Consider the following 22036-nt stretch of genomic DNA (forward strand, 5'->3'; position numbering starts at 1 on the left):
TTTTAATCTGTCACTGAGTACACCCAGAATGGGTACTTTCGCTTTCACTATTTCGTAAATCGTTGCTTTACTGAATTATGAAATGCGGTTGGCAGGCTGGTGTTTGTTCGAACTAAAAGACTAGTGGGTACATTTTCCTCTCTGTGCCTGAGCTTTGCTATGATGTGATGATAATGCAGCTTACACTGGGACATTATCTGATAGGTGGCAGATTCACACACGAGGGCAGCAGTGGAAGTTTTGTACGATGCAAGTACGCCACCTGGTGGCCATTTGTATCATTACATTTGCCAGCACCAGCCAGGCCCATCTCCAGTGACATTGACAAAACATTTCATCACACAGCATCACATTTATTTCAAATCATTCTTGGGAAAAAAAATGATAGCGTGATTGTGATATTTTCAAAATAAAATGCTCTGTTCATTCACATAATTCTATGTACAAAACACCAAGTATGCAGTGGGTGCGTTTTCTTTTTTCTTTTTGTCAAGCACGCCCATTAATCACACCAATCAACCTCACTGTGGACGTAGCATGCAGGATCTCATGGTGCATGTGAGACAAAGTGGGCTTGTGTTAGCTGTTACGTAACTCTGTGGGTGAGCCGAGCCAAATCTGACCACAGTCTTACAGTAGCTGACCTTGGTTCGTTCCGGCGACAGCCACAACAGAACAGCGGGAGCTGTACCAGCTCTGGTCCTCCTGTCAGTGGGGCTCCAAAAGATTCTCATAAGGCAAAACATCACAAGAATCAGGAAAAAAGATTTAAAAAAAAAAGATATAAAGAGACAAACAATCTTTTTCTCTCAATCTAAAATCACAACAAGCAATAACGATACAGTATGCCTAGCATGTCATAGCCCTGCTGATGTCCAACACAAAGTAGTTACCACTTACCACTGAATGTATCTGTATACATGAAACTACTTGTCAGATGTACCAAAAAGCAAAGTGCAATATACTTACAGTTTAAAAACCATCATGTTTTAAGGCTTGATCAGTGAATGATTGCAATTGCTGAGGAATACTTAGCAGAGACCCCCTCCTCAGGGTAAGTTTGTAGATCTGCATGGTTGAAGATTATGCTGCTATCTGTGGGGGGGGGGGGGGGGGTTGCGGTAGAATGGAGGGTACAGGAACAGCTCCTCTTTTAGAAGTAGAGGGAGTCAGATATGGCGGCGGGCAGATGGGTCATCAGCTGCCCTCTGATCCACCAGTGTGGCTCCGTGGGATTGTAACGCGTATACGGACGCTTGGACATGATGGCATCGGTGATGTCATCCAGAACAGGGGCCACATCCTTCTGCCCGCTGTTGCAGTAGGAGCGCATCAGAGCCATGTGTTGCTCGAAGTGGGCTTTCCCATAATCCTCTTTCACGTGCGAGGGCGCCTCATTCCACAGCTTATTGGCCGTGCAGGCCACGATGTCGCGGGTCAGGATGCCGGTGGCCACGATGAAGTTCCCCGGTTCCACTATGGACACTTTCACTCCCCAGGCCTTCATCTCATAGCGAAGGCAGTCAGAAAAAGCTTCAACGCCATATTTAGATATGCAGTAAGGTGACCGCATGACATTTCCCATGCTGCCGTACATGCTGCTCAGGTTCACAACGCGACCTGCAGAGATACAGGCAACAGAGCCGTAGTCAGGCTTCAAAACAAACACTGAATTTACACGAGAAGTATAACATAATGACCAAATTAATGCAGCACCATGAGTAACAAAATGATGAAATGAATTTTTAATGCATATTTTCTTTACTGCATTTCACAGCATGGAGAAAAGCATTAAAGTTGTCTTTCAATTTGAGGCTTGCTCGCATTGTCAGCATTCATCACAGAAATCATGGGACACATCGCATTGCTCAGCTTTCAAATAAGAACTTTAAGAATGCTTGTAATCCTTCATAAACAAACCTGCCATTTTGGACACTGTTTAACTTGTTTTATGCAGCTGCTGACCTTTGGCCCTGCGGATTAACGGTAGAACAGCTTTGGTGACCCTGATAGTGCCCCACAGGTTGACCTCGGACACCTGCTTGTAGGTGTCCATGGAAGTAAACTCTACTTCTCCAAATGTGGACACACCAGCGTTGTTCACCACAGCCCACAGACCTGTGTCGGGACCAGTGACAGATTGTCAGAGAGGGGGGAAAAGTCTGTGAATGAACACACACACTGACTCTTTACTCTGTGCTAGTTAGTTACAGTGACCAGAGTCACTTACCTCTTTCTGAGTCAGCCAGGTTGTCCCTGATATATTCCACAGCCTGGTTCACCTGTTCATCACTGCAGACGTCCAGCTGGACGACTTTCATGCGATCTGAGTTGAATTCCTCGAGCTCCTTCGCACCCTCTCCACCTTTATCCTGCAAGGGTGACATGTCTACTTGGTTATAATACCACGACAGATGAAAAGCACACGGGTTAATCTATAACCACATCTACCCAGACATGTTAGTCAAATATTTAAGCTCAAAGTGAGAAGTCAGTTTGGATAACAGGAATTACAGACTGTGGAGCTGAAACAGCACCTTTTCAGACCAGTTTCAGTAGGAGTCGTGAGGGCGAGGTTCGTAGTGTTAAGTGAGCAGTCACTGCACATTTCATCTGTACCTTAAGAAGGCATCCAGCAAAGACTGTAAAGCCAAGCTTGTGCAAATGTTTGGCCAGCGAATGACCAAATCCACTGTCGCAACCTGTGACAAACACAGCTTTCCCCTTCACCTGCAGACAGGGACAAAATATGCTTATGGTTACATAAATCTAGAAAGATACAGAAAGGGACAATAGAAAAGCTTACATGTATTATCTATAGCACGTAGTGTCGTGAAATGAAAATATCCCACAAGGAAAAGTTAACCTTAGGTATAAGCATTAATAGGACGTCACTTAGCTTATCAATTTACAATAATAATAATAATGATGATAATAAAACCAGCACCACCATTTACAACAATTTCTTTAACTAACACGTATTATACCATGGATGGTGCTTGAATTCTTCCTAAATGTGTTATATGGTAATATACCGTAACGGATGGGACATAATCTCATTTTAGTTTGGGACTATTGAGTCCATACTGTAACATTACCTCCACCAGTCCTCTGGGGATTCGAGGCGTCGCAACATACAACACAAAAAGTAAATACATCGTAACTATGCACTCGGTGACACTCGTCTCCGGTAATCCCAACATCCTCATCGCTGCGTTCAGCAGAGCAGGCAGTCCCAAACCCAACACAACAGTTAGAAACACTGAAAACGACACCAGAAGTGCCGCTCGGAACACAGAGAGCGGGGCCATCTTGACGGAATGGTGTGTTTACTTTCCTGGCAAAGCGGTGCGCATCACCCACCGCGGGTTCCCAGCACGCCCCCTGTATCAGATCACCAAAAGATCCCCGGGCTGCATTCAAGTTAACAGAGAAATAAAGTATGTTATTAAAAGGTATTCGTTAGAAGACGTCGGTTGCTATTATTTTTTGACTTATGACTGCTAGCTTAGTCACTCCGTTATTATTTGTAAGGCTTGTAACGTTAACCAGGTTAGCTAAGATGACCAGGCTAACTTCAACTGTTAACGGTTGTCAGTTTTTGCAAATTCCGGCCCTAAAGTTCCACAAAAGTGCGTATAGCTTGAGCTGGCGTCTGTAATTTGAAGCCACTGCGTTTGAGGAGCTAGCATTTAGTGTAAAACAAGAGCTGCGATAATATTTTCGTGAACTTCTCAAGAGTTAACAAACTTTATTGAAAGAATTCCCGATGGGTTTGTCAATGGGATGTCAGTGAACCCGGAAGTGACCAGGAGTGAATCGTCTTGTCTTCTGTTCTGCCTTCTTGGTAGAATCGAGGGTAGCAAAGGGGGCGTACGTGCGCTACGTCAGATTTTACAGGAGAACCCAGTTAAATATTGAGCAATATTGAACTTGATGATTTTGATTAATCGTTGCTCGAGTTTGAAGTTGAAATTATTTACTGATCATATTTACTGTATCATTTTAAAAGATTAGTCTGAGAGCCTTGAGGTCCTCCTTTAGATTAACATAACTTTGGACTTAGACGTCTTCTTTCCTAGTTCTCGGTATCTCTTTCTTTTCCTTCCTCTTTGCATATTATTGTCACTGAGTTCTTTCACATTGCTGGCAGCCAACCTCCATCAGCGACACTTTGAGCGCAAAGATTATTTCTTCCTCAGTCCCCATTTTCCTGGCTGTTGTGACTCCTTGTTTTGGTCTCTCACTCCTTTGCTTCCTAGTTGTTTTCTCTCCATTTCTTAAGAAATCTTTTTCATGTTCTGGATATTCTTCTCTCTCATTTGCTGGCTGCTCTTTCTCCTGGGCCTCATTCAGACAAACAATTTACAAATAAATATAAAATCTATTTATGCTTTTCTTTTACATAACATGTTTATGGAGTACCTAGTATGTATGCATAACTGGGTATGCATTATAGCAATCACAGGCAATCACACCACAGTTCATTATATTGTAACCCAATTTCACTCATCTCGCATTGACGTAGAATAATAATTAGGATTAGATTATGCTTGAGAGTCTACTGAAAATTGTGTTTATGTTTAGAATTGCTTTAAATGTTTAAATGTTGCTGGTATGCTCACATTGGTACCATGCAGTCATCATTTCAGTTGTGTCCTTTTGGCACTGAAAAGATCTCACCAAGAGCTTTCGCTTGTTTAAAGTGATCTGTGCATCACTTGAATGTTGCAGCTGATTTTATTTTATGTACTGCTAGGTAGGTTGTGAATTTCAGTTGTCTTATCCTATAATAAGACGTGTCAATCATATTTTGATATCTCTAAGCCATTATTGTTTAATTTTACACACTAATGTAAAAGAATACATTCCAGTGGACATCCCAGACCTTGAAGCAAAAACACCTGAGCAAATCCAAAACTTTATGATGATGTTTTTAATATTTCCAGATGATAGCTTTTCTTTTACAGCCAACATCCTGGTCACGTGAGACACAAGATGGTTAAAAATCTAATCACTTACAGAAAAGCCACTACTCAAGAACAGATAGGATGACGGCAAGAGAGAGAGACACTAAGGCACCATATATACATATATATATACATATATATGTACATATGTATATATGGCCTTTAGGAGTGCTGTAAACATGTATGTTAAACAGAAGCTGTTTTAATTAAAAAGAGCAATCAGCTTCAGTGAAAATGAAATATTAATAATCAGAAGACTGCTAGGTGACTGCATAGTAAAAAAAAAAAAGAAAATGGAAAATGAAGAATGTTCATGTAGGTGATGTAAGTGAATAGAAAAAGCCAGTTCAACTCTTGTTGCCATCCCCTTTTCACTGACATGAAAAAAAAAAACAAAGATTGCATTTTCAATTCAAGTACTTTCAAAAAAGTAAATTGATGTTATGTTAAATCTTCTTAAATTTTCTTCACAGTGTAGCAGGGTATGCTGAAGAATGACATCCTTGCATAGACGACTGAAGCCTTTCATAATATTTAATTTTAATTTTCCCCTTTAAACAGCTCTGTCTTTGGAGAACGGAGGGGGTACTGCTGGTGGAGAGGGCGAAAACTCAGGAAGGGGGGAAAAAAACACCCTATTTTACATTATCTTCTTCAAAGACATGTGGTGGAAGTTTGTTAAAATGCAAGTGCCCTGTTGATAACCCGCTTCAATGCTTCTTTATTTGAGAAAAGTATCAAGCTTTCTCTGGATATTGTCAAATGAGTCCAGTCCCATGTAGTCTGCCTGACCTTGCTCCCATTTCTGCTTCCGTTCCTCTGAGGACAGCTGGGGTTTGAGCGCTTGTGCATGTGCATGTGCACGTGCATCTGCATGTGCATGTGCATGTGAAGAGCCGCTCTCATCCTGAGCAAAAAATATGAAATGATACACAATAAGTCAAACAAAGAGAAGGAAAGCAGGATATGATCACTGACAAGAGACACATACTGCAGAGAACACATATGTTGCGCTCAGTGCTTTTTGGAGGCACTGAAACAGCCATACGTAGCCTTTCCAAATTAATGGCCACACGTCAAAGCTCTCATTTTAGAGGAAGAGCAGAAATATTATTAAAGCAGCAGTAATAGCATTATAAAAAAGGTCCAGTGTGCAGGATTTAGGGGCACAAACAAAATACAATTAAGTTTTCATCTACAGAGGGAGTGGGTCCTCTTTCACAGAGTTCGCCATGTTGCACCACCATTTTTCTACAGCAGCAAACCAAACACTGGCTCTATCGCAGTTTTGATGGCACCATAGCAGCCACACATTGGACCTTTAAACCAGTGCCAACTGAAGAAAACCAACACCAATATAACACCATACCTGTGCACTCTCAAAAGTGACTGTGTCACTGTGCTGGAACTTTATGAGATGAATGGGAAGACAGAAAAGAGGTATATCATCCAGAATCAGAGCGAAATTGAATGTAAAAACAGTACAAAGTAAAATAAAAATGTGAAAAGTAAAATAATGCAGGTGTGACAAAAAAAATCATAAACTTACATAAATATGGCGCAACACATTTCCAAACATAGAATCTTTTCCTTATTAACAATACAAGCACCACAATCATCAAATCCTTTAATACTTATATATGTATGAATGGAACAAGCTGACGTACCAAGTTGTTTGCAGTGTAAATGTAGGCTTGCAGGTGTTATAAAATAAATGTGTTCATTCACCTCCACACATCCGGAGTGGAAAGGCTGGTCTCCATATTGTTCCTGCAGCATGGGCACCACAGCGTTGGAGTACAGGGTCCACCAGTCCAGGAGGAAGGTGGGCTGTGCAGCGGCCTCATGCACACGCCCTGCGATCTGTTTGGCTTTGGGGTCAAATGCGTAATTCCATGGCTTGGTTTTCCCTAGGAAATGGACCACCTTGGCATTGCCACCATATCTGAAAGAAGAAACGCAAATTACAATCACATTGTCACTGTAGATGATATATTATGGTTACACACAAAAAACCCCCCAAAAAACCAAAAGTGCCCAACAATAGAGAGAAACATTAAAAAGTGTCCATCCTATAGGAGCTGATGTTTTCAACATTTAGGGGACACTGGGGACATTACAGCTGCCGAGACCGATCAGGGACGAAACTTACCGTAATTTCAGAGGTGGGGAAGAGTTCAAACTAGTGCAGTCTACATGTAATTGGAGCCAGCGTGGAGGTGACTGTGATTATGTGTGGTGATGAGACGAAGATAAATTAACTGATGTTTCACCAGAACTTCCCTTTGCCGAGTTTCTTAATGGACAGCTGAAGTGTCTGACTTATTGTTCGGGTGTCTGCTTCTGCGTACAGAACCTGAGTGAGATACAGTCAGTCAATGCAACACTTATATTTGGTTATGTGATTTATGCATCATGTTTGTATGTTCACCTTTATATACGACTGCATATGGAAAAAAAAAGGTTAAAAGCTCCATGGTCCCCGTTCACATCACAAGGTTTGAATGTGTTTGCATTCAAAGGATAAGTGGTTATAGATAATGGATTGATACATACCCAAAGTTCATGTGTCCACTAATAAGTATGAATATAGTCCTGGGGCACTGCTTTGTTGTGTTTGCCAGACACTGGCAGCACTACTATTGCTAACAACTGCCATCAAGTAAATACATGTTTATCACCCCTGTCATCCTGATTGGGCTGCCAGGAAATACCAAACCTAAGAGCTTGTTGATGAAGTTTGTTTCTATTGGGTGAGAGGTTTACACAGACATTCAAAAAGAGATGAAGGTGGGAGGGGGAGATGGGGGTTAGCTTAACACAGAGTACACAATGACAAGGCCCAGACGCAAACATTAAAAAAGTTCTTTAAATAAACTGTTCTATTTCGGGCTTTGGTTTCAGCTGTTGGGAGCTCAGCAGTGGATATCCAACCCAGTGCTGAGGCCTGCTGGGGGATGTTCCAGCCGCTGGAATCTTCTCATCTCGCTCGTAACCTGATGTCATATTACAATGTGACTACACATTCATGTGATCCAGTATCTGCTTACACCTCGGCTTTGCATCCGTTGACAGACTCGCAAACACTAAAGCTACAGCACAGAAAAACAGCAAAAATAAAATGTTGAATATCACACCACTGACCACTGGGTGAATGTTTAGAAACGCGACCTGTGATGGACACTTACTGCTTGAATGCTGGAAGGTAAGTGTAGATGGCTATGCTGCTGAGGTTGTAGATGAAGGGGAGGTGTTTTGATATGTCAGCTGTTGCCCAATTGCTGAAGAAGCCATTCAAAACACCTTGGTCTCCTCCTGAGGGAGAAAGAAAAAAAAAAAATCTAACATCTATTTAAATATGTAATTTCAGATGTGGTTAAAGTCAGAAGAGTTTTAGACATCATCCACTTTGGTTGGTTTTATCAAAATACTGTATCATGTTTCCACAGATGCAGTATTTGAATTGGAAATGTAAATTTAAGTTTGTACTGCAGAATCCCACCGAACAGCACCACAGAATCTGCATTTTAACTTTACTTTGAAGACCCTTTTCATACATTTGTGTTCACTTCCGTACAAGTCGTTTTCTGCCCATTTTATTTGCATTAGATGTGTAAACGTACTTGAAAGACAACAAACCTAGCTTATGAAATGAGTCTACAAAATATTTACTAAATACTGACAGGTTTAGCCTATGAGTGGAGAACGTTTTTGAATGAGGAAAAGCTTAGTCTTTCCACTTGGTCAACATTAGTCAGCAGTCTGCTGATATCAATTTAATATTCCCACACATTCAGAGCGTAGACTAAAATGATCTGACTTGCCAGAGGGCACAAGCAGGTCTGAGTAAGTTTCCCTCTCTGGGTTTTATCCACAGGTTTTCTAGATGAAGCCATGCATGTGCACAGCAGTGACTGCAGCAGCTGCACGGAACTTTAAAGGGATGTGATGTTCAGAACATGTCTTACTCCCCATGGATGGCAAGATATCAAACATTAGAGTGCTGTTGAAAAGAAAAGCTGGGCTCCTCTGGCTAATCCTCCACAGCAGTGAGGTTTATGAAACACTCCACTACGTTGACCTGCTAGTCGCTAACTTTGACTTGGTCATGTGGAGCTGGGCGGGTGGCATTAGAGGTTTCTCAGTGAAAACATGCCATGTGTGGAAACAATGACTTCCAAAGATCATGTCCAATGAAATTACATTTCATATCAAGCATTTTATTGATATGATACTAACTGACATGCTCTTGCCCGGAGATGCAACGCAGTTAAATGAGTCAGAGTTGGGGATCAGTTCCAGCCTGTTGACGTCCACACTGTCTCATGAAGAGAGCTAATCAGAATAACAATGAAAACACCTTCATGGCACCAAGCGCTAAAATCTGTCAAATACAGAGAGCAGGCATCAAATGTCCAGGCAGATTCATATTTCTTATTTGCTACTTTTTCCAATTTACACTCACAATTTAGCCTTTTTCTTTGACAATTTCTTGTGTTCACTCAGTTTTTACTATTTGAGGATTTAGGGTTAATCTATTACATGAAAACAAACATATTTATATTTTTCAAAGGAAGTGATCATAAAGAGGATCATTTCTGTATCACTACTGAAACCCAGGAAATTGTGTCATTATCGAAATCTCCAGCCCTTTTCATGACGAGTCAACTTGTCTCTCTCTCTGTGCTGGTGACTTGAATTAACATCAGCCTCTGGGTTAACTGGTTTTAAAACTTGGACTTGAGTGGCCTCAAGTCCAAGGGGCCCGACTGGAGGGCTGGACAGCCACTTGCTGTTGCTCAATTTGGCTAATTTAGAACAGGGGCACTGTCATGGCGATGGCTCACATAAACACAGTTTGGGATGCATGTGGCATTAAATCAGTCAGTTACACTTCAAGCATCCAACCACATCTGAATTGAGCCTTTATTAAAAGCCCCCCCACCACCAAATGAACATCTCCGCTGCAACTGACCAGCCAGAACACTGAAACCAAGCAAAAACATGACACAGGCTCAATTACTGCTCATACTGTACCACATTCACCTCGTACCCATATAACAAATCATTGGACTGACACTGGCACAAGGTGAGACGTTGGCCTTTCACAGAGCTTTCACATGTAGCTTCAAAAAGGCACAGGGCTGCTGCAGTTTAAAATAACACACATAGCTGCTGTTTGTCCGAACCCACAGCTTCCACTGGGGATTTGAAAACTTAATATGGGGCGGAGGACCTTCATTTTGAGAGGATGAGCAGAGCTCAGCAAGAATGTGCATCCAACGCTGCCAGTTTGTGTTGGCAGCAGACAACACTGGAGCTACAGAGGAAGCCATAGAGCCTCTGGGCCTCCAGAAATTATTTTCTTGTTGTCCATCCTCAGCTATTTTCCAATATCATCCATGAACTGCAGAGAGACAGAGCTGCTCGTGTACATGCACATCCTTACAGGAGGCTGGAAGCGAAATGCTAAAGGTCAAAGCAATTTCAACTCACGCCCCAGTGCACATGAAAAGACCATCCATGGCTATAAATAAGACAGCTTAATTCATTAGCATGCCCATTATGCATACAGACACTGGCATCACATTGAAATGTTGGATATAAAAATACAAATAAAATGACATAAAAAAAACCACTTACGTTTTAGAGGAGGAGTCTTTCCAGGAAGACAATAATGTCTTTTGTCTGAGGCTGTGAATGTGATGGAAAATTTCTTGCCAGCAAACACTTGTGGCAGCCAAAATGAGTCGGCACTACAAAGCACTGGCCGCTGTTAAGCAAACTAATTGGTTTTTCCAATGAACTCCCTTTGAGGGAATCTCTTTCACAGTATCACAAGAGAAAACAGCTTGTCATTTAATGTTAAAAAGAGTCGTTGCTACTAACAAGTACGAGCCCCCGACCCGTCTGAGCTCTACTGCATTGGTGTTACATTCTGTTTTGTTTATCCCACAACTGTTTCCTTTGTTTTAGTACCACTTTTGAGGTCATAGCACAAATTGAGTTTGATTAGAGTCCAAACTGATATATAAATATCGACAGACACATCTTGAACATTAATGGCCTTCAGTCGAAGACCGAATGGAGAGATGCCAGCAATCCACGGATGAAAATTTGGTCAAGTGATGCGCGGTTGAAACAATTCTGTCAAAACACAGTTACCATACAACCATGATTTCAAACAAAGGTGTGCCATTGTGCAAAGTGTAAATAAAGGCAGAACACACTGATTTGTAAATAGTTTTTGATGGAGTCAATTGTTCAACAGCTAAGGGACAGGATTAATAACAAATTTAGATCATTTATTTAAAAAAAAAATGTCTCTTTACATTATGTGCTTATTGATAAAAATATTTTTTTACAAATAAAGATTCTGAAACTTGCCAAATTTATGAATGCATCTTTCTGCAGTTAAAATAAAAGGCTTGCAGAAACCAGACACTGTCAGACATGAGGCAAAGTAGCACACGTAATATGTAATAAGTACCAAGGACTGGTTTTATATTTCTTCATAGGTGGAAGCTGCTCAACACATCACTGCACAAAAGTTCTTAGGTGGCGTATCAGAAAAGGCACGGGAAGCTTGACTGAGATGACATAACCACATATTCCGGCACGTCAAAGTGTTCAACAGGATATCGAAAGAGATTACCACGAATGAATGTTCTGTCATCGCAAAGAGTTTTGGACATTGTTTCAAAATGTCAATGGCTGATTCAAGTGTAGTGTTTCTTGCCGTTTTATTGAATGTTGAACTGCTTTAACTTTTCCAGAAAGCAATGATGATAAACCTGAAGTACAGGAGGAACACGGCACCCTACGAGCACGGAGCAAAGATCTTCTCGGCAGCTGCTTTGAGCTGTTCAGTAAACCCAATATGGAGCCAAAATGACGACCAAAATTCAGTTACAGTATGCCTCACAGAGAAGAGTTGCTGAATGTCAACCGGTGCTCCGTGCAACACAGGGCCTCTCAAATTTAACCTCCACCCCACCCCACCAAGCCCCTGAGAATAACTCAGCAGAGCTAGACAGGCTGTGACAGGAGGGCCTTGTGTCCGGGCACCAGGCTCGATAAAGGCCTTACTTAGAGCAAAAGATAAACAAGCTCGGTTTAACATCACGTTACCAGGAACTCTGTGTCACTCAAAGCTAAATGTCTGATTGCTGACATCAGAACTCGGTGGTGGTAAACCATTTCTGGTCTGGCCATTCTAGACATCAAAATCATCTCTTGTAATGCATTTGGAAAAGGAATGTGAAATGTCTACCCGAGGTGAAGCTTGTAAATGTCAGAAATTTTACCCCAATACCAACATGTAGAAATAAGTTCATAGGATAACGGATAATAGGTCTGTTGACTAACAGAAATAGCTGAAAATATTTTGGGAAACAAATTTATTAGCTTTCTTGTCATGAGCTAGGTGAGACAAGAAAAATGATACCACTCTTATTTAGTAAATGTCAGTTAAATATGAAGCTACAGCTGAGAAGATGGTTAGCTTAGCTTGGTATAATAAAAGTTAACTGGGGAAAGTGAAAGCTTCTCTTATCCTAAGGCTTGTTAAACTAACCTATTAACACTATCTGTCTTAATTAATACCACAACAAATGTGTAAAAATGTTAAATTCTGGTTTTACTAGAGCTTACATTTCATTTTAGTTTCAATCTAGTTTCAATCTTTTCATAGCTTGATGGGTTCTCGGGGAGAAAATGTATACAATGTAGTGAAATAAATATGTGAATTAAAACTGCTCAATGCCTGTAAACAGCCAAGGTTCCTGAGAACTTTAAGCCCTGCTAAAATATTGATTATCTTTGGTTGTGAAGAAAAATACTCAAGAAGCCCCTAGATTCTGTGGTGATGTCCTCAAATTACTTGTTTTGTCCAACCAACAGTCCAAAAGCCACTAATTTACAATATTCTAAAACAAAAAAGCCATACTTTCCGCAGAAAACCAAAGCATCTGAATGTGTTCCTCTTCACTTACCATCAAAGCTGCCGTGTTCTGTACAATACTGAAGCAGTTTGCCATAAGTCTCCATAGAAGGATGGAAAACAAACACGCCGGAGTTGAAGCAGTCAGGCCAGCCAGGGTCTGGAGCAGCTGACAACTCCTCTCTGTCAAACAGCTCATCTATATTTGAAAGCACCTAGGATGTAGAAAACAAACAAATAAGCACAAACATGTTCAAACACCAATAGCTACGCTGCACCATTTAGAGTCTTGCTAAAAACAAAAAAGCTTGGTTAGTCTCACCAGTGTGTCTGCGTCCATGAAAACACATTTGGAGTACTGTGTGAGAGTCCAGCAGTGGAGTTTGGTGAACGTGACGCCCAGTTCAGGCCGCTTCATCATGGACAGGTGTGCCGTGTCACCGCTGTCCAACACATCCACCACCGTCACCTCGTCAAAGATGCTCTTCAGCACGGACCTAAAGAGTCAACGATCCAGGTGACAAGACTGCAATGGGTTGTGATTCAGAAACACTAGCAGCTGGAGGTGGGGGGATCTTACTGGAAAGGCTCTGACAGGTGTGGACCAGTGAGTGCCACCAGCTTCTTGGATGTGTTGTGGTTGCGGAGGGACTTGCCCAAAACCATGGCTCCCCGAGCATAGTTATCATTGGTAGCCAAAGTCACAAAAGCCTGATCTGCAGAGGAAAGAAACACATCAACAATTACTGGTAACCACTTTATATTTAGGAGACGTCTCTTATATCATGTGTCCTGTTCAAAGATCATCTAACACACTTGATCTTCTGAACACTTCGTCTTCTATCTACCAAATGAAATCACACATTTTCCCAAATTGTTTCAACAAATGCAGAGCAAAAGTACAATATGGCCACGAATCGCTACTGCAAATTTAAAGAAGTGGTAGCCATTGTTATTTGTTTGACCCCAATGCTTTAAATAGCTGAAATTTTTTCTGCAATTCAGCAATATCGTTACTGTGCTGCAAATCTCTTGACATCAAGCCCCGTCTTCCATGTTTGTCCTGTCAATGTGCAGGACTACGAAACAAATATTTAACCATAAAATTTGAACTAAATACGATGTTATTTTGCATAGATCCTTTGATGTCTGAAACAAACACATCTGGCACCTTAATGTTCAAGCACAGAGCATGTGAATTTCCATAAGCTCTAAGGTCTGTCTCCAGTGAAAGACTTCTCACTTGTTTCATAAAAGGACTTCAGGAGCCAGTGCCGGATCAGAAGTCTTATTAAGGTGAATTTTATTTGCAGTGTGGTGCCTACTCCGTACCACCACCTCTCACGGCAGGGAGGAAAATCTGTCAGCTACCTGCCAAAGCGTGCTTCAGAACAATGGCTAGCCTGTGAGAGGACATATAAATTTGAGATGATGAAGTCAGCGAGGCCGCTGCTGGAGAGGCTGGTGTGACGGCGAGGCCAACATGAGTCCCGCTTGGATTGTATATTAACCTCCTGATGCTGTACAAGCGGGCAGGGAAAGCTAAACAGTTGGTACAGTATGTATAAAATGATAGCTGGCTTGTAGTTTTGAAGAGTTTGAGCCAGTAAGGGTGGAGCAGTGCCAGGGAAAGTTGGTCCTTCTCGCTGGCTGTACACAGCGCCACACCTCCTTTCTCTCACACCCCCTTTTTCAATTGGTAAAACCAGTGCTGCAATATGCATGCATGTAGTCTTACATAAAACACATGATGAAATAAACTTCAACTGCAGTCCTGCACAGTCCCCTTTCATTCTGTGCAATGACATTACAGCAAAAGTGGGAGGTGAGTTATAGAGAATGGTGACACACAGGAGCACAATGTTCCCAAAACTAAGGTGCAGGAACCTGAAAAGGGTCCTCTGTAAAAAAGAAAAAAGTTTTCTGTTATTTCATTCCTTAGAAGTTGTCACCAAGAGAGAAAATGACCAGAATGTTTTGGGTTGAACAAATGCTCTTAGACGTGATCAGTATGGAGAGGGTCTCCCGACATGACCAGCACAGTGGACCGCACAGTTATCTCATTTGGCTGTCATGCACGGTTGTCATGTTTCAGACATGGCTGACAGCTTTTATGCTCTCAATCAGCTGGTCTCTATATGACAGACAACACACCGCGGATGGAGACCGAATGTACTTTTGTTTTGCTCACCTCAGCAGGCTTGCTGTATAAACACCACAACCAAAAGCACACACAAGCGACTTGAACAACAATCATTTTCACTGATGTTTAACAGTTAACGCCGCCAAAGTCCGCGAGACTTTACAAAACTTTACAGAAAGCACGTTTCAGACCGACAGTAGCCGCTCGGCGGAAAACCACTACGCAAGGTCGCAGTTTTTAAAATGTCGAAATGTCACAAACCTGCCATGACTGGAGGAGAAGTCGAAGCTACGCTGTAGCCTGGACTTGACGGCAGCTTTGCGTGGAGAAAAGGACTGACTAAATATACAGAGGTGGATTTATACCAGCGTGACAGCAAGCCCAGACGCGGTGTCACGTGACGATACACACACTCACACACACTCACACACACACACACCCTGCTCCCCACACAAGCCTCCACCCGCCGAGCAGTTGGAGGTGTTCAACTACTCCCACATTTATTATAAGTATTCAGCGTAAATGTAGAGGCACAGGTAGCTTGACGTCTCTGAACTTTGCTTTTGTTAAAATTTCTTTACAACTTCAAGAGGGACTGCAGGGAGGGACATGATTTTTCATGGCTCTCCAAAACATCATTCTGTTGGCCTTTCACACAGCTGCCACGTACCTCCGTTGGGCGGGTGTCATCTTCACTCGAGGTGACAATGTAGAGGTGGCGAAGATGCTGTACTGAGGTGCTGAGAACAAGAGCGAGACTGGCGCCATCTGGTGGGATAAGGACAGTATAGCAAGACGAGACGAGACACTTGGGGAGGTCAATGGTCTCCTTCTGCTGTGGGACACAACAGTGAATTACTTTTCTTACTTTTTTCTTCATAAGTACTTTTCAGATCTAGCTTCTGGAGATGGGTCTCATACCAGAAGGAGAGAGATACTCTGTATTATTTATTTGCCATGTATATTTATTTGTAGTGGGCTTCAAATTCACATTTAGGGGAACATCCCTTTAGCTAAAATACTCTTGCAAAATTATATACACATTACTAAGTCTTGTTTAGCCTCTGGAAGAAAAATATTAATATGAATAATGAAAAAAAGTGAAACCTTTAATTTACAAATGTAATGCAATCACTGAAATTTACGTTTCTGCTTCAGAAATGTGTGCCAGTGCAGTTAGATTCCCTGCTGATCTTTGGCTCCTTTATTTTCTTCACTCAGGAAGATGCTTGGCCAAGTGGAGACGCTGCCAAGGAGTGCTTGGTGGTCGTCACGTACTGTGCTGCTGGACTAAAATCCTTAAAAGACGGATACCCCCACCCACCTAGCCTCCACTACTGGAACAGCGCCAATTCAATGAGAGGGATCACACCGGTGCAAAGGGGCTGATACAGTAAATCAGTTCCTGCTTTTGTTCCTTGTGTGGTTTTTAAATTGAGAATCATCGTCCAGTTGATCACGGAGACACTGACACATAGACAACACTGCTGTTTGAGCCAACACACTGGATTGGTTCACAAGCAGACACGTTTTCTGGCTTATTGGTGATGGGCTGCAAAGTGTAAGCATTATTTTATTCACCACACATCACTGTTTTGTTGTATATTTTCACACAAATGACACAGACTCAGTCCATCAGACACTATGCTATCACATACACATAAAAAATTGATTCAGCATGTGGGGATGGATCATTGATTTTATTGTTTGCACTCATCTTGACATTCTGTCAAGCACAGCGAGGAAACATGGCGGGTGGTGCCCGTATCCATGGATACGGGCTGGAGATGGCTGAGAGATTGGAGGGGCTGGGGGCTGGTACAGAGGAGCTGAGTTGGCAGGGGTCCTGGCAGTTCCGCTCTTTAATAGAGGTTCTTCTGCACGTAGGCGGCAATGTACTTGACGGCCAGCATGGTCTCCTCGCATGTGGGCTTGATCTGAGACTCGGGCAGCAGGAAGCCATAACGACCAGTGTCACGCAACTCAAAGGTGTAGGAATACTTCACTCCCAGGTCGTAGGCCCAGTCATCAGAGCCTCCAGCAGCGGGGTCTGAGGGCAGATAAAGAGGAGGGGATTATTCAGATTGGGATATGCTGATGGTCTGGGACAGTCTTTTCATAGAAATACAGCTTTTGAAGGGTCCCAAAATCTTTTGGCAAGAAATAGCTTTCAAGTCATTGCCTTTTGTTGCCTCGAGAGGCCATATCTGTCAAAAGAGGTTTGTGCATTGTGAACACATCATAACACATATTATTATAGGCAAAAAAAACCTATCAAAGACTATCAAGCTTCCTTTCAACACTATTTCCCCAAGGAGGGAAATGAAGCTGGAAAATTCTCTGTACTTACAGATGGTTGTAGCTCCAGGTCCACTAGTGTAGCGAGTACCATACAGACTACGCAGAGCAGCAGAGGCTCCCTCAGCTACCTTCATCTACAAGACAGAGAAGAAAGGCAAAGATTTTTGACCAGATAAAGTACAGATATACTCATATATATTACTGAATACTGATCCTGTTTTACTCTTTAATTTACACACTTGAGGCAGCACCAGGGAATGTGGCATTTACACAGCAACATCTCTCTATGATTAGCAAGCTGCCATAATCCTCTTGTCAGACCAAGTAAGATTTTATCAGCAAAACACCTGAGTGTAATGAAGTGAACAACGGTGCATTTAATTTCATATGACTTTTGATTTGTAAGTAGACCGACGTATTCATTCTGTTTAAAGTAGTCTGACTTTAAGAGTGAAAAGACTGAAAAGGCAAGCTACAAACAAATACTAAACAGGACCAAACTAATACAGTGAATTTCAACAGGAAATGAAATCCCCAGAGAAATGCACAAGCAGGAAATGATATTTCTGGGAGAACAGATGCGTTATAATAGATCCCTGGAGTTATTTTGCTCTGTGAAGTGTCAGAAGAGAGCTCAAATTACAAGTGAGTAACAGAGAGGCAGAGATCTATGATCTGCCACAGTTGGTGTGAGCGCTGGAACAGGGGTGTGAGTGTTAACTGTGCAGCCCTCAGACACCCCAGTGAGAGCTAAAAGAGCCATGAGAATGAGGCATATGAGCAGGGAGTAAATGATTTGCAGCAGCTACATGCGGCCTTTAGATTACAGACATAATGGGACTGGGTTGAATTCGTGCTTAAGCTTTTGGAAACACCTTTGGAGATATTATAATCTGCTTCAATTACAGATGTATTATATCAGAGCCTTTATTCTGAAGGTTTTGATCTGCTGCTATTCTTTGAATTGAGATGCACACCTGACTGGAAATGCTCCCATGATAAAGACACTTTTTACTCTATACAGTCTGCATCTCGTGAATATAATTCCTGTAGAAAAGTAATTCCTGTAATATCATCATACATATTTATCTGCTACCGATATGATCCATGTAGTGACACTACTTCTGGCTTTGATATTTGTCTGATGAGCACTTGATGGAATGGATTGATACAGTGAGTGACCAAGCATGTTACTTAATAACGTGAGCTGCAGGGACAATTACGAGTACTTTTGACTTACCAGCTCACTGTGGTCTGCAGCCAGGTCATACGTGTAGGAGTAGGGGAACAGCAGCAGCTGGGAGTAGGAGTGGACGGTGAGGTAGGCCTTGATGATGGACTTGTTCCTGCGGATGAAGTTGGCAACATTTCTGACCTCGATCTCAGACTCAGGAGTAGATCCACAGTAGGTGTCGCTGCAGGGGTTGCTGGAGGCTCCCATGGCTGCAATGATAATGACATTGTGGAAAACAATCAATGGATACATTTTTTGACTTCAAATTCATTGCGTTTCACTGACTGGAGAGTACTGTGCAGTCTGTGATAGTGTCTTCCGAGACAGTCAGGAGAAAGTCAGTTTTATTTAGATAACTACATTTCAGTGCCTTGGTGGGCTTTCCAGTCTGCGTGACACCAAGCTGCATTATGAGAAATATAGTATTCATGGCTGTTTGAGGTGTGAGTCTTACTAGATAATAACAGTCAAGATATCTTGGCCTCTGCTGCACAGATTTTGGCCTTTCATTTTTTAAATCAGTTTAACATAAGCCTGTCATCTTTATGGAAGGGCAATAGAAAACTGCTGGAGTACCCATTTAAGATATAACTGTGTCTGTGTTACACTTACAACACCAGCCGGCATCAAAGTTCCTGTTGGGATCGGCTCCATAGCAGCTGGATCCAGACTTCTTGGAGCGAGTTTTCCTCCACATCCTGTTCTAAAGCCCCCAAAGCAGACAAAATAAACATGTCAGACAGGCATTAAACAAATCAACAAATTGTTCAAAGTTAACAGCACAGCACATATAAAGTCATGCTCGAAGTTGTATCATACATTCGTGAAGGTGTAGACGTAGCCATCGACGTTAAAGACAGGCAGAACAAAGACGTCCATCTGTTTGAGCAGACTGGTCATCTGAGAGTCACTGCCATAGGTGGTCAGAGCCTTGGGAAGAAAAAAAAATCAGTATTGTAATTGGTGGAAGCTTTTGCATAAGTGTTTTACATGCCCATTTGGTGATTTTAGTTACGGTACCTCATTGATAAACCACTGGCAGAAGGCAGGAGAGATCCACTCTCTAGCGTGGATGCCACAGTCCATGAAGATAGCAGGTTTTGTGGAGCTGGACTTAACGCCGAGCTGTGGTTGTTAAAAATGATCACAAAACATTTGTTAGATTATGCAAAATTCGTCAGCAGAAGAACAATTAGCTGACTGAGCAATTAGCCGGTCAAAAGAAAATTAATTGCCATCTCTTCAGGTAGCCAATTAATCATTTCAGTCAGTTCTTATGCAAAAATGTAAAATGTTTGCTGCTTCCAGCTTCTTAAATATGAGAATTTGCTGCTTTGTGTTGAACTTTCTTTCACAATTTTTTGGCATTTTATAGACTAAATGATTAATCATGAAAACAATCAGCAGATTAATCGATAATGAACATAATGGTTAGCTGCAGTGAAATACCTTGAGGACGGTCATGGGGCGTCCCTCGTAGGTGTTTCCAATCACCTGTTTGCTGATCAGACTGGGATTGGAGGCAGAGACAGTGTTCATCCAGGACTGAATCTGAAATTAAAGGGAGAACAAATCAGGACAGGAAGTAACAGTCTAGTCAGGGTTGAGACTGTGACTGATGATCTTTCCTTGGCTCTTACATCCTCCCAGCTGTTGTATTTTGTCAAGCTGTGGGCTCTGGGAGAGGGCTTGTTGTCAGCCTGGGCATCAACAGCAACCTGCAGATCCTCAATGAGGACCCTGTAGAGGGATTATTTAAAAAATGTTGAGAAAAAAAAATCTTATGTAAAAAAATACATTTGTTTTAATTTCATGAGTAGTGATTACACTGAATTAAGATAAATACTGTTACTTTGCATATTTGTCTAGTGACTTACTCATATTCCATGTCATTCTGCTGCAGGATGGTGAACACCATATCAAGGTAGATGGCAGGCACATGCACGTCCACATCACTGCCGATGGTCACCAGCTCAGCGCTCGCGGGAGTCCAGAGGTCAACCTGCAGATGGCACCAAAGACAAACACTTGCATGTTGAGCCACTCAGATATGAAATCCACACACAGAATTTCAACTTCTCATTTGACAAACTGCAACTGCAAACTGGAAGAAATTCTCATTGTGAAGTGAATATGAGATGCCAAAGAACCAGCAAATATGAGCATTCAAGAAGATAGTATTTGCTTCTCCAAAGGGACACTAAGTGAATTATCAGAACGACCTAAACAAGTAGGTCCAATCTGGTCCCGTCCGCTATTAGCAAACCAGTTAAACACCTTTAGTGACTGAGGATAGCATCATAAGGCGTGTGTGTGTGTGAGAGAGAGAGAGAGAGAAGACAGTGAGTTACCTCGATGCTCTTCTCCAGGTCCTTAATGAGGCTCACATGCTTATCAAGCACAGGCTTCAGACGGAAGACTTTCTCTCTGGAGAGAGAACGATATGAGCGATATCTCAGCAGCAGTACAACAGCCACAGTTTGTGTATCACATTAAAAAGCAAACTGCACAAGCACTGGCCTTTCACAAGACTGAAGTGTGATTGTTTAGCATATCATTCAGTGTTTGCCATGGTACCATGTAGCAGTGTTATGCTGAAGTGTTAAAACCAACCCTGCTACATTAATGTCCCTCCACGATTTATACGGGACAAACCCAATAACTGTTTTATTTCTGTTTGTGTAAGTTAAATTGCAGTTCTTAACTAATTTCACTAAACAGTCTGCATAAATTGAACTGCAGCTGCATAAAGCTACATTGATCAAATGGTTTCTGGGTGGCCTTATAGTGACTGAAGAGCTACCGTTGCCTTTGAGCAAAGAAATCGTTTTGTCTAAGGACAAATGTTGAAAAAGTCTTGTTTCATAAAAACGACAACCTCTTTATTTAACTTATGTATTAACAATCGCCTAAAATATTGAAGCTCAGGTACTTTCAACTGGATTTAATTGCACTGAACCAGAACACTGGCCCATACAGTCCTCACCATTTACTGGCTAAAAACCATCAATATAATGCGTAGCAAACAGTTCATGAGTACACTATGTCATTGTGCTTGCATCAATTCAGTTACTTTCTGCATGTTCATTATTAGCACTGCAAACATTCTATAACGATAGTGTTACACATGACGTAGTAGAAGTATACATGTATTTTTCGCATTAACAAAGATTGTTTACCCCTCGAAGCGAGTGACGTCAGCCAAGGCAACAGCCACCAATCCGAAAAACAGGAGTACCCTCATTTTGGCAGTGAGGCTGATCTCACCGCTCAGCAGCACTTATAGGCCCCGACCTGCCGCCCGTCCACCAATCCCCATCTGTGATGCAGCAACATCTCAAACATCCTCCCAAAAAGAGACCTGTTGATTTTAGGTGCTACGTGGAGCCCTGCGTGATGCACAGTCAATCATTAACAGAGGCTAGAGGTGCGTGAGGGAACTTTGG

At 42.0% G+C, this 22036-nt stretch overlaps 3 protein-coding genes across 4 annotated transcripts; all 3 read right to left on the reverse strand.

Annotated features, from left to right (window-relative positions):
- Nucleotides 1-347: 347 nt before the first annotated feature.
- bdh1 (3-hydroxybutyrate dehydrogenase, type 1) lies at nucleotides 348-3349 on the reverse strand. Its single transcript, XM_046370895.1, has 5 exons — nucleotides 3099-3349; nucleotides 2620-2730; nucleotides 2231-2372; nucleotides 1966-2118; nucleotides 348-1620 (listed from the first exon to the last, which is right to left on the reverse strand). Exons 1-5 carry the CDS (start codon nucleotides 3309-3311, stop codon nucleotides 1154-1156), a joined length of 1086 nt encoding a protein of 361 aa, XP_046226851.1. The 5' UTR covers nucleotides 3312-3349; the 3' UTR covers nucleotides 348-1153.
- A 1569-nt stretch (nucleotides 3350-4918) lies between these two features.
- On the reverse strand, nucleotides 4919-15519 carry gyg1b (glycogenin 1b). Of its 2 annotated transcripts, XM_046371506.1 has the most exons (8): nucleotides 15317-15519; nucleotides 13493-13628; nucleotides 13235-13409; nucleotides 12965-13127; nucleotides 8159-8285; nucleotides 6699-6915; nucleotides 6340-6378; nucleotides 4919-5877 (listed from the first exon to the last, which is right to left on the reverse strand). In XM_046371506.1, exons 1-8 carry the CDS (start codon nucleotides 15321-15323, stop codon nucleotides 5692-5694), a joined length of 1050 nt encoding a protein of 349 aa, XP_046227462.1. In that variant the 5' UTR covers nucleotides 15324-15519; the 3' UTR covers nucleotides 4919-5691. The 2 variants fall into 2 exon arrangements, with proteins under 2 accessions (XP_046227462.1, XP_046227463.1); XM_046371507.1 differs by lacking the exon at nucleotides 6340-6378.
- Nucleotides 15520-16736: 1217 nt separating this feature from the next.
- On the reverse strand, nucleotides 16737-22017 carry cpb1 (carboxypeptidase B1 (tissue)). Its single transcript, XM_046371504.1, has 11 exons — nucleotides 21770-22017; nucleotides 20942-21017; nucleotides 20468-20592; nucleotides 20231-20330; nucleotides 20040-20141; nucleotides 19611-19715; nucleotides 19410-19520; nucleotides 19203-19293; nucleotides 18597-18799; nucleotides 17406-17490; nucleotides 16737-17105 (listed from the first exon to the last, which is right to left on the reverse strand). Exons 1-11 carry the CDS (start codon nucleotides 21832-21834, stop codon nucleotides 16918-16920), a joined length of 1251 nt encoding a protein of 416 aa, XP_046227460.1. The 5' UTR covers nucleotides 21835-22017; the 3' UTR covers nucleotides 16737-16917.
- Between the last annotated feature and the right edge of the window lie 19 nt (nucleotides 22018-22036).

This window comes from Scatophagus argus, chromosome 18 (assembly GCF_020382885.2).
Source record: "Scatophagus argus isolate fScaArg1 chromosome 18, fScaArg1.pri, whole genome shotgun sequence".
Taxonomy (NCBI): domain Eukaryota; kingdom Metazoa; phylum Chordata; class Actinopteri; family Scatophagidae; genus Scatophagus; species Scatophagus argus.

Excerpts from the sequence above, each read along its gene's own strand:
- cpb1 (XM_046371504.1), bottom strand. The coding sequence starts at position 21,834 with ATGAGGGTACTCCTGTTTTTCGGATTGGTGGCTGTTGCCTTGGCTGAC. Across the intron at positions 19,716-20,039 it reads GCCCCATGACCGTCCTCAAG|CTCGGCGTTAAGTCCAGCTC; the intron begins GTATTTCACTGC and ends TAACAACCACAG. Across the intron at positions 18,800-19,202 it reads CTTTGATGCCGGCTGGTGTT|CCATGGGAGCCTCCAGCAAC; the intron begins GTAAGTGTAACA and ends TTATCATTGCAG.
- gyg1b (XM_046371506.1), bottom strand. Across the intron at positions 8,286-12,964 it reads AGAACACGGCAGCTTTGATG|GAGGAGACCAAGGTGTTTTG; the intron begins GTAAGTGAAGAG and ends TTTCTCCCTCAG. Across the intron at positions 6,916-8,158 it reads TACCTTCCAGCATTCAAGCA|ATATGGTGGCAATGCCAAGG; the intron begins GTAAGTGTCCAT and ends TTCTTCTTTCAG.
- bdh1 (XM_046370895.1), bottom strand. The coding sequence starts at position 3,311 with ATGGCCCCGCTCTCTGTGTTCCGAGCGGCACTTCTGGTGTCGTTTTCA. Across the intron at positions 2,373-2,619 it reads TTGCTGGATGCCTTCTTAAG|GATAAAGGTGGAGAGGGTGC; the intron begins GTACAGATGAAA and ends TCACCCTTGCAG. Across the intron at positions 2,119-2,230 it reads CCTGGCTGACTCAGAAAGAG|GTCTGTGGGCTGTGGTGAAC; the intron begins GTAAGTGACTCT and ends GTCCCGACACAG.